The 12,631-nt window shown below is 36.4% G+C and overlaps 1 protein-coding gene across 1 annotated transcript; it reads left to right on the forward strand.

Moving 5' to 3' along the window:
• The first annotated feature begins 7,524 nt into the window (after positions 1-7,524).
• On the forward strand, positions 7,525-8,440 carry LOC130979256 (uncharacterized). The gene is made up of 3 exons (XM_057902658.1): positions 7,525-7,689; positions 7,996-8,097; positions 8,192-8,440. Exons 1-3 carry the CDS (start codon positions 7,525-7,527, stop codon positions 8,438-8,440), a joined length of 516 nt encoding a protein of 171 aa, XP_057758641.1.
• The last annotated feature ends 4,191 nt before the right edge of the window (positions 8,441-12,631 follow it).

Here is a 12,631-nt window from a genome sequence, read left to right on the forward strand (position 1 = left end):
CTATGCAGCAACCTTAACAAAGACAAATGAGTGACATTAAAGAGATCAAGCACTACATGGGATCCTCAAGGAGGAGCACTAGCCACTGGATTCGTTCTCTTTTACTCCTTTCCTGTTATTTTTCTGTTTTCTGTCTGTTTATTTATCTGTTCTCTTATTCTAGTTGCATGATCATTTGCATTGATGTCTTAAAGTTGTAAAATGTCCCATATATCTCTCACCTTGCTTAGAAGAAATTTTAATTGAAAAGAATTGAGAGATGCATGAATTTCAAGTTTAAAATAAGAGTAGTTCAATTATCTTGATGTGGTGGCATTGTTTTTGTTTTTTGAATGTATGATTAAACAGTGCATATTTGAAGTTGAAATTTTAGAATGTTGGCTCTTGAAAGAATAAATAAAAAGGAAAGTATTATTGATAATCTGAAAAATCTAAAATTGATTCTTGAAGCAAGAAAAAGCAGTAAAAAAAAAAGCTTGCATGCAAAAAAAAAAAGAATAGAAAAAGCAAGCAGAAAAAGCTAAATGCTCTTTAAACCAAAAGATAAGAGAAAAAAGTCAATAACCCTTTAAACCAAAAGGCAAGGGTAAAAGGATCCAAGGCTTTGAGAATCAATGGATAAGAGGGCCTAAAGGAATAAAATCCTGGCCTAAGCGGCTCAACTAAGCTGTCCCTAACCATGTGCTTGTGTCGTGAAGGTGTCAAGTGAAAAGCTTGAGACTGAGCGGTTAAAGTCATGATCCAAAGCAAAAAAGGTGCGCTTAAGAACTCTGGACACATCTATCTGAGTCACAATCTGAAAAGGTTTACCCAGTTAAAGTGTCTGCGGCATGAATGTATTCGGTGGTAATACTGGAAAACAGAGTGCTTAGGGTCACGACCAAAACTCTGAAAGCTGTGTTCAAGAATAAAAAAGAACTTAACTAGGAGAATCAATAATATCATCTAGATTCTAAGTTCCTAAAGATGCCAACCATTCTAAGTTTTAATGGATAGTGAGATGCCAAAACTATTCAGAAGTAAAAAGCTATTAAGTCCCGCTCATCTAATTGTAATTAAGATTTATTAAAAACTTAGAAATTTATTGTATCTCAATTTTTTTCCTACTGTGTTTTTAGTTGCTTGGAGACAAGCAACGGTTTAAGTTTAGTGCTGTGATGAGCGGATATTTTATACGCTTTTTGACATCATTTTCATATAGTTTTTAGTATGTTTTGTTTAGTTTTTATTGAGTTTTTATAGGATTTAGTGTTAAAATTCACATTTTTAGATTCTAATATGAGTTTTTGTATTTTTGTACAATTTCTAGTATTTTCTGGCTGAAATTGAGGAGTTGGAGCAGAAGTCTGATTCAGAGACAGAGAAAGCACTGCAGATGCTGTCCAGATCTGACCTCCTTGAACTCAGAAGAGCTTTTCTAGAGCTACAGAAGTTTAAATGGAGCATTCTCAATGGATATGGAAAGCTAACTTCTAGAGCTTTCCAGAAATGTATAATAGTCCATACTTTGCTTCAGATTAAAAGGCCCAAAACTGACATCCAACGCCAACTTCCTGCCCCCTTCTAGGCGTCCAGTGTCCATAGAGCAGAGACCGGCATCTAAACGCCCAAAGAGGATCCTCTAGCCAACGTTCAATACCCAAAGAGCCTCATAGCACGTGAATCTCATCAAAGCTCAGCCCAAACACTCACCAAGTGGGGACTAGAAGTGGATTTTAGCACTAAATAGACTGTTTTACCCTTACTAGTCATCTGTTTAGTATTTAAAGTGTATTTTACATTCTCCTAAAGGAGTACAACCATTATTTTCGAGTTTTACTTTGTATTTTACATCAGTGAGTTTCTAAACCTCCTAGGTTGAGGGGAGGAGCCCTGCTGAGTCCTATAAATTAATAAAAGTATTACTGTTTCTTCTTCGATCTGTGTTTGATTAATTCTAAGATATATATTCATACTTCAATGTGGTGGATAGGATGATCAGTGACAATCAGTTCTGTTCATCACATTAAAATTAATGTGCCTAACAAACACCCGCGTCTACTTGGATTCGTGTGAATACTTCAGTGGAAAGCATGCACCACATCCTAGCGGTTACCAAACTTGTAACTGGTGGGAATAGTTACTTTCAAGGTACACAAGGTTCAACACATGAAAAATTTTTATTAGTTGAAGAGGTTTGTAAATATGGTGATAAACGAGATATAAGGGATCGAAAATTTTTACTCAGCAATACACTTATTCTCTCACACATTCTAGAGACTTTCTGTGATTTGTCTAAGCCAGTTCTCTATGTACATTTTCTTCCACATCTTTTTTATGTTCATTTCAATTTTGTACTCTTTATTTTATGCAAAAAGTAATTTCTTTCCTAGTATTTTATCAATTTCTCTTTTTTATATAATTTGTAATTTTTATTCTGAATTTCTGTAGAGTTCTTTATTTGTAAATATTTCAAATTTTTATGAAGTATAGTTTAATTTTTATTTATAATCAAATTATTTTATTTTTATTTTATTTCTGTAGAGGTCTAAGCACGTTTTATTTTTTACTTCATTTTTTTAAATTACATATTTTATCTTTTTCTCATGTTATTTTAATTATTTTATAATTATAATTATTTTTTCTCTCTTTTTAGATTATGTTAATATATATTAAAAATTAACTACTAAATTAATTACATATATTTTATACATATTAAAATATAGAATATAAAATATACTTTTTTTTTCTTGATTTGCCTTTTCTTTATTTTTTCAAATTACTTATTTTGTCTTTTTCTTATGTTATTTCAATCATTTTGTAATTATAATTTTTTTTAAATTATGCTAAAAATTAATTACTAATTTTTTTATATACAAATAATTTTTTATCATTTCTAAAAGTAGAAGAAAAAATACATCGATCAATTGCTTTTTCGAGGAGTCAAGTTTTTAGTTCAATAACATATGTAGATATAGGTATTTGATCATATGTACTTTTTTGAATGATTATATTCATGCGTTAATTATGAAATAAATTAGTTATATTAAAATGAGAATGTGTAATTAGATAGACATAGAATTCAAACACGAAAAATTGATAATCTGATATTCACACGTTGGAATAAAATATCTTAAAGATGCAAAATACAAGAAATTTTGGGATGAATGTTATGGAGAAGATGGTATTTTTGAAAAAAATTATTTTTTATTAAAGAACTAAAATAACACAAATAACACACTTAGGATAAAAATATGTTTAGAAAAAGATAAAATAATTAATTTAAAAAAGTGAAGAGGAAGGTAAATTAAGGGAAAAAATATGCTTGAACCTAAAGAGTAAGTATTTTTCAATCTTCTTCCTAAGTATGAGAATCAAGAGACAACTATCAATAATCAACATTATATTATAAAACTAATTAAAATTTAAGGAGACAAAATTTTGTCATCTTTACAATGACTACCGCTTCAATTGAATGATTTAGACACAATAAAAATACGTGTCAGCTTATTTAAGGTACACATATAAAATTTACACGTATGAATATTTTTGTTAATCTATACAGTAGACTTTATCTTGTAATAATATATGAATTATGAAAATAATTAGTGTTGTTCTGACGTGTGTATCTAGGATAGAATTAAAAGGAAGTGTAGAAAGATTAATTTTAAAGTAAAAGATAAATAAGTTTTTAATTTTTTAATTTAAAAATACATGAATTTTTTACTAATTTAAAATATAAAAATATTTTTAATTATCTAAATTACAAGACAAATTAGTCCTCTAGATGGACTTAGATGTCTCGTATTTTAAAAAGTGAAAAATATTTTTATATTTTTAATTAGTCAATAACTTATTTATTTTTAAAATAAAAAGTCAGAAACTTATTTATTTTTTACTCTTAATTTTATTATTGATTATATTTTTCTATTAGTTGATTAAACAGATATTATACTTATTACTTGTTAAGTATTTTCACAGATAAATTTTAATATATTTGGGTTTAGTTTTAATAATTAGAGTAACCTATTGATAGAAGAATTTTTAATTTGGCAAGTGTATCAAATCGCATCAAGTAATACTATGGGAGTAGATTATCATTTTCACGAGGATTAAACACTACAACAATTTCGGCAGATAGCGGCAAAAATTTTGCGGCGGTTTTGTAAAACCGCCGCTAAATAACATATTGCGGCGCATATCGCGGCGGTTAGGGGCGAGGCTGCAATCAAGATTGTATTTAGCGGCGGTTTTTCTTAAACCACCGTCAAATGAGGGGCTGGACTACAATCAGGCCGACATTTACAGCGATTTTTTTCGAACCGCCGCTATATTTCAATCAGGTTTTCATTTCACGGCGTCTTTTCGAAAACCGCTGCTATATGTCTGCGCGGTGATTTATTGTTTTACATTTTGCGGCAGTTTCGTTTAAACCGCCGCAAAATGGGTATTATCACATATTGCAATATTTTCCTTAGTAATAAACCATCTGGGTATAATCTAGTTAAGTAAAAACTACTATGTTAAGCTACATATGTTTAAATCATTGTTACTTAAACTCGTAACACTGCTTTCACATTCGTTTTACGTAAAAAAATTCATAAATTAAATAAGCTATATATGTTAACTCATGTGAACAAATTTACCAATAAGATTTTTTTGATTACGTTATTGGCATTTAAATTTGCTTTCAAACATGGATGTGAAAGAAGAAAATAAAATCATACTCTGAATTTATAAAGTTAAAATAAAGTCTTAGAGAGCATAAATCAAAGATACTCCTCTTTAAAGTTATGCCTTACTGAACCTAAATCAAGAATAAACATGTATAACTGCGACCTAAATCATTAAACTAAGGAAATTAGCGTAACTGTTATAATAAAAGATCAAAATTTCTCTCCAACATCATATTGACCTGGCGAAAAATGCTCTGTTAAGAATCTATGGGCTTCACGTTTTAGAGGATCTGATATTTCATATCCAAACCATGGCATTTTATTCAGATCAAAGCACATTTTCTTACCATGTATATCATCTTGTTTATCTTGTTGGTCTTCGAAAGTTTCATCGTCTTCTTCCGGAACCTTATTCAGATCAAACTGCATGGATCTGTCGACTGCGACAGAGGAGATATCATCTAAATTGTCTTCTGAATCAAACTCTTCTCCATCTAGACTGTCACGAACTATTTCTCTACAATATTCAGGTAAGACTGAAAATATCAACATGCACATAACAGAATGAGTATACATAGAAGAAATTGAGAACTTCGAAGTCATTAAATAATGACTTAGAAAAAACCAAACTATAAGATGCTAACACAATTTTAAAACTAAATGCAAATTTTCGACAATTACCATCACCCTTGTTAGTAGTTTGGGCAATTTTCTTAAACAGAAGCTCTGTAGCAATTGTTGTGCTTGCAGAGGATGACAAAAAGTCCTCAGTTTTCATCGATCTTGTTCCACCGTCATGTTATGTTCACTATTGTTTTCAAAACGTAACACTAGTGAAATTATATTGCGTAATAGATAGCAAGATTATCAAAAATGCAACCCTAAGAAAAATAACAAGTGTAGAAGGAATAAAGATTTAACATAAACTAACTTTTCCGTATTAAAATCATTGAAAGAAACAAAAATCCTGCTTTTACTCATGAGAATTCACAATAACATAAATATTTAATTGTAAATAAAAACTACACAAGTATAAAGTAACCAAAGAAAATAACGTACAACGTTGAGTTTATTTAACTTAGTTTATGACAAAAAGATCATTTTAAAATTACATTAAAATGCTTCATACAAGCATTACGCGAGATCATCAAAATTCTCTGAAGCATTTTCTATGAGGCCTTCTATATCTTACTCCCTTGTCAACAGTAAATCTCCAATGTCACCTTCCGCTGACATGTTCAACCCTGGCTGTGGAGAAAACCAACTTCAGCTTCTTCATTCTCTTCTCCCATGTCATACAAATCCCTTGGTTTCACATGAACCACAACACTCTAATCCTTAACTACTTCATCATCCACATAGTATACGGTTCATCTTCTTTATGATTACCAGTGTGTATCGAATGAGAGAAATTAACGCTAGTAAGTCCTAAATGGTGTTGTTTGATGCCTCTACTGGTAGTGGTATCAGCCCAAACACATTTGAACAATACCACTGTGAAGGAACAGCTGTAATTCAATTCAATTATATCTACAATTTTTCGTAATACGGAACACCACCAACAGCCACTCTATTATCACGCATGCTTGCATAACTTTTTGTATTAGATGATACATATACTCCACTATTTTGTGTTTTCATCCCGTTTTTCTTTGTAATAGTTATAAACTTGTACCCGTTAATATTGTATGCCCCAAAACGTCTTGCCTGAATCATGGGACTACACGCAAGCAACTTCAGGTCTTTCGAATGAAGCGTAGTTTCTATAGGAACCTCGAACCACATAACATTCATGCTTTATATTAAAATCAGTTTTCATATAGTACTAATTCCAGGCTAAAAACACATTGGTCAAGTTAGTATTCTGTCAACCTCATGCTTGAACCACCGAGAAAATTCTGCATGGACGACAGTATCTATCTTAGCCTGCGACCTTATCTGATGACGCAAGCTTCGCTTTGTCTTTTTCCTAAATGTACTTTATTGGAGAAAAGAAAATTAGTTCAACTATTCACTGGGAGAAAAGAGTTATATTGGTGTTTTAGAAATACATGCGTATACTTACTCAACGAACGGAACCACGGCATCGTAGTTGACTAGCACATGACGATGAGCTTGATGTTTTTCCATTGGAGTGAGTTCGAAATACGAAACATCCCCTAATGCCTTTCCAATAGCTAGGAACATACTTCCTCCTGAATTATGAAGAACATCAACGGGCTCATCATCAACTCGCCCTAGTTGGTTGATTCTAGTATCAATATTATCCAAATACCTAGAACAGAAAGTCAGGATTTCCTCAGATAAATAGCCTTCTGCAATTGAGCCTTCTGGTTGTGCCCTATTACGAACATATTGCTTCAGACGTCCTAAATACCTTTTATATAAATACAATAAAATGCTCAGTACATACACAATTAATTGAATTGAGTGTACTAAAGGGGTTTATCAGCAAGCTAACATTTCTATTGGATACATCCACCTATAATGTACTGGTCCACCAAGAGTAACCTCATCAACGAGATGCACCGTGAGGTGAACCATGACGGTGCAGAAGGATGGAGAAAAAAACATTTTCATTTGACACAAGGTTTGCACAACATGATTCTGAAGCTCAGCAAGCTGCATAGGGTTTATGGCTTTCCCACAAAGTTCTCGGAAAAATGATGACAAATTTGCAATCACATTGGACACCAGACTCGGAAGTGCATTCTTCACCAAAATTGGGAGTAATTGTTCCATCAGAATATGACAGTCATGACTTTTCAACCCAGATAACTTGCGTTGTCGCAAATCAACACAATGTCAACTAATTGTAGTGGGTCTTTCACTATGAGGACGATGCCGGAGAAAAATAAAGCGCGATATTATGAAGAGGATAGGAAAGATCTGGAAGGAATCAAGGCACCACTTGTATCATAGGTGTTACAAAGAAATAAGGACTTATGAAGAAAATCTTAAGCATCACCCAAAAGGAATAGAAGAAAATGAATGGAAAAAGTTCATTGACTATCGCCAGAAGGAAGAAACAAAGGTAAGCCTTGGTATATTTTATTATTTCCACAAAAACATACATGTGTATACATATTACTCCCCTTACATTTTATATTCAACATATCTTTCTCATTTACATTTGTTCTGTTATTTGTTCATAGAAAAAGTATAAACAGAACGCTTTAAATCGGAGCAAGCAACTTTACACACATACTGGGGGGCTCCAAAACATTGGCAAGAAAAAAAGACGAAGTGGTAATAAGTCATTATTTGCATTAAGATTTTGATCAATTTTTCTAAATATGTTGTTGTTATTTACTAAATTGTGTCGATATCAACGATATAGGAGAAAGATCAAGGAAGGCCCGTTGGTAGAGGAGAGTTGTTTATCATGACTCATAAGAAAAAAGATGGCTCGTATATCCATCCTGATGCGCGTGTTGTTAGTGTAAGTCATGTTTGAACATTTGAAGCAACTTAGCTTACTCTATATATCGTGCTACTATTAACTCATGCCTCTCCAATGTGTTGTATATTTGTAGGAAGCAATTGCGAATATTGAGAGGCAGGATGGATCCTCTAAGCACCTTTCACAAAATGATTCGCTAGCACAAATTTTCGGAAAGGAGCACCCAAGACGAGTTCGTGCCCTTGGTGCTGGACCATGTCCCACCCAAGTCTTTGATAACGCTGTTAGACAACCGTCGGGTTTTGCAGAGCCCAATGAAGAGTACGAAAGAAGGATTGCAGAATTGACGCCTAAGCTAGAAGAAGAGCAGGCGAAGAGATAGTCGATACATAAGGTCTTGGGATATATAATCCAATAGCAAGGAGTTTCTTGTCACCTGAGCTCCTCCTAGGTGATCCCAGGAAAGCTGCGATTCTAGCCCAGGCAATATAACGAGGTCCCAAACGAGTCCCTGAGATGGACCAGGTGCCTGATGTCCCGGACAATTGTTGAGTTGCACGGAGCAGCGTGTAGGGACACGATCGAGCCAGCGTGGGTGGATTTGGTTGGAGGGGGCCATCGATGTGATTTGAGGGGAGGGGTCATGGGCAGCGTGGTGGAAGGGGCGTGGCTTATGAGGAGCTATAGGTCGTGGTCGAGGTCAAGCCCGACAAGGAGGTAGAGACGGCCCGGATGATCGTAATGGTGAGGACGACGGTGGTGGTGATGGGGATGACGGAGGTGACGACGATCATCAAGGAGGTGGAGGAGGTGGTGATGGTGGTGGAGGGTATGATTGTGGGAGTGTGGTGGAGGTTTAGGGGGTTCAGGGGAACACCACGGTGGAAGTTGTAGGTTTAAAGGCGGTAGTGATTGTGGTCAGCCTGGAGGAGGTGAGGGACAGCCAGCTGGAGGTGATGCAGGGAAGGGGAGCCATGTATATGGTTGCGGTGGAGTGGGTGGGGGACCTAAGGCAAGCGGCGGTGTTCCTGGACACGGATTTGGAGACTAATTTGTTGGGGTTCCTACATGTGATGACAACCTTGCTGAGCATCAGACGTACATTATCCCAGGTTAGATGCTATCGGTGTAGATGGGTAGTGAGGGCCTTGACGCGGAGTTTGGTAGATCACACTTTCTTGATGAGATCAGCATGATCATACAAGAGAATAAGTTGGCCTGACGCAGGTCTCTGGTAGTTGGATACCAGACTTGGGTTGATGTAGTCCTAAATGAGCCTCCTTTCCGACCTGTGGATGACACATTTGCATTGGGTGGGACACCCACTCTGCATTCGCAACACCTAGTACATCACAGCCCGGTCCATCCACAGCACAGGCTGGCACACCGAAGGAGGTGTCCCAGGCCGGAGACGGTGACGGGAACGGTGACGGTGAGGAGGACGAGGTCCCTTTGGCGCAGAGAGTCCGGTAGGTTAGGCGTCCTCGACGTTGCTTCACCGGATAGAATTTACTATGTGCTTTGAGTAGCAACTATTTAGCATCATGTTGTGTGTTCGATATTTATTTATGGAGTCCAATGAGATGTGCATACTTGGTTGTGTATTCCATGGTTTATCTATTCCATGTTTTATGTATTCCATGTTGTGTATTTTAGTTTTAGTTATGTATTCCGAGTAGTTGTGTATTTCAGTTTTAGTTATGTATGCCGAGTAGTTATGTAATTCAGCTTATTGTTCTTTACTTGATGTTTTTTACTTCACATTATAGATGTATCTTTAGTAAAATACGAGTCCATAAGCGGTGAAACAAAATGCTCAAATAAACAAAAACTAACATAAACCATCCTTCCTAAAATAACATTAACATTGTGAAAACACAACACACATGACAGTAACGATAAAATAAACCATACAACGGTGACTAAAGATGAACTAAAAGATAACATGGTACAACAAATGCCCTAAAGCCTACACACATTACTGGCAAATGCAGAATTGATGGTCATTCTTCCTTGGGACACCTCCTACGTGTGTGGCCGGACTGTCTGCAAAGCCCACATCTCTTGGGTCTGTTTGGGTCAGCCTCATCAATGGTAGTCCGAATCCTGGTGGTCCTAGGGCGCCCCTCAGACGCACGTCTCTTGGCCTGATTAGGTATGACGGTCGGACCATCATACCTAATCAGGCCAAGAGACGTGCGTCTGAGGGGCGCCCTAGGGGTGGCCAAAAATCCTCTGAAATTGGAAGTGTGAATTCCATGCGATAAACATCAAACACGGAGCTAAGGCAATACACCTCGTGGACATAGGTGGACCAAGTCAGGCATGCATATGCACAACAAGCCAAGGTATGATGACATGGATAATGAAGTGCCTGGAAATAGTCGCAATCACATGTCTGGTCGGTGAGGGATACTCTGTATGTGCCTAGTGAAAAACTCCCTGTCGGAGTGGTCTCAGCCACAGTAAACTCTGAGTTGTCCCTGTCGTACACAGTCACGGTGAAAACACCTTGAGGCCTTTAGATTTGCCTCGATCGCCTTAATCAGATGCTAACTAAACTGTTGTCCGGTTCCTAACTGTGCCTCGGCCTATCTTCCTTTCCAAACGAATAGCTCGGCCAATCTCCCATAAGTGGCCTTCACCAACACATAGATTGGAAGGTTCCTCACACCCTTTAGTATCGAGTTCACACACTCAGATATATTCGTAGTCATGTGTCCGAATCTCTGACCTTCATCCCGATGCTGAGTCCAATGTGCATAGTCAATTCGATTAGCCTAGTTGCACATAGCAGGATCTTCTGCACGGAGAATGTCAATCCAGTAGTGAAACTCGACCTCAGTCTTAGCATAAGCAGCATTCACTAATAACCTCTGTGCATCCTTGCCCTTGAAACTCAGCGTGAAATTTGCCACCATGTGACGGATGGAAAAAGCCCTAGATGCAGTAGGCGGAAGCTAGCCACCATCAGGAGCTTCCAATGCAGCCTTTATCCTATTGTGCCTATTTGATATGATGAGTATACCTGGCTGAGGTGTCACATGTTGCCGCAGGTGAAATAGAAAGAATGACCACGACTCTACATTCTCACCCTCTACAAGTGCAAATGCAATAGGAATGATGTTGGAGTTGTCGTCCTGTGTAATCGCGACCAACAGGGTACCACCATATTTGCCATACAAGTGCGTACCATCCACACTGACCAACGACTTGCAATGATAAAAATGGCTCAATACATGGTGGGAATGTCCAAAAACGTCGATGGAAATAAGATGTAGAGACATCCACCTGCCACCAACCCGCACAGGACTCGTCTTCAATACCGCTTGATGCGCATAAACTTGTTATGCTACGAATTTAGGAAATTGCACAAACGGCAAAATTCCTTCCGGCAAGTGCACCGGTTATCGTCAAGTAAAAACTCACAATAGAGTGAGGTCGAATCCCACAAGGATTGGTTGAATGAGCAATTCGAATTAGAAGTTTGATTAGTTGAGCGGAATCAACTTTTAGATGTGAATTGCATAAAGTAAATGTGGCAGGAAACGTAAATTGCAAGGAATTGAAATTGCATAAACTTAAATTGCGAGAATTAAGGTGTGAGAAAGTAAATTGCTGAAATCAAAAGGGATGGGGGTGATTGCATGAAATTAATGGCAGAATGTAAAAGAAAGTGTAGATCAGAAATGGGGAGTTCATTGGGGTCAGGAGATATTGAAATCTCCGAATCAAAACAACTTCATCTCTTCCTCAACCAATGCATTCATTGAATTTTCCTTGGCAATCTTATATGATTGGATCCCAATTCCTTGGCTCACCAATTCTCTCTAAAAACAAACAAATTCCCAATCCCTTGGTTTAAATGTTCATAAGAAGAGATGTAGCTTGATCACTGATTATACCACACAATTTCATGGACCACAATTTGGTAGGATTACATGTCACAATATCCATCCAAACCCCAATCCAATTCACTGTGAGAAAGCTTCTCTAGCATGAATCCATCATTCCTTTCCCAAGGTTCCGAAGGATTCCAATTATGGGTAGTTTCTTTCCCAAGACAACTACCCAATGGAGTTAGATCGAGAAGCTTTCTAACAAAATTCAAGAGAAAAGATTGAAGAAGAAGATAAAACTATTATTGATTCATTGAATTACAATAGAGCTCCCTAACCCAATGAAAGGGGTTTAGTGATTCATAGCTCAGAATTCAATTACACAAGATGAAAAAAAATTCCGAAGAGTAAAAAGTGTCAACTAACTTAAATTCTATCCTATTTATACACTTTCTAAATTGAGCTTCTGTTGTGTTTCTTGGGCTTTGAGGCCTTTCCTTGATTTCCTTTTGCTTTAGGCTTATGGTCCATAATCCTGATGAGGCTGTGATCCAATTCTGTAACATTAATTGAGCAACTTAGTGATAACAAGTAATGACACAAGACTCAACAATTTGAAGTTCCAGACTCATCAATTCTTCAAGCCCAATCTCATAAACCATGATATTCACTTGGGTTTCATGCCATAATAAGTTTAAGTTAATATTTGTGCTCAATTGCTAACTTAAACTTCA

The sequence above is a fragment of the Arachis stenosperma genome, chromosome 1 (assembly GCF_014773155.1).
Source record: "Arachis stenosperma cultivar V10309 chromosome 1, arast.V10309.gnm1.PFL2, whole genome shotgun sequence".
Taxonomy (NCBI): Eukaryota; Viridiplantae; Streptophyta; class Magnoliopsida; order Fabales; family Fabaceae; genus Arachis; species Arachis stenosperma.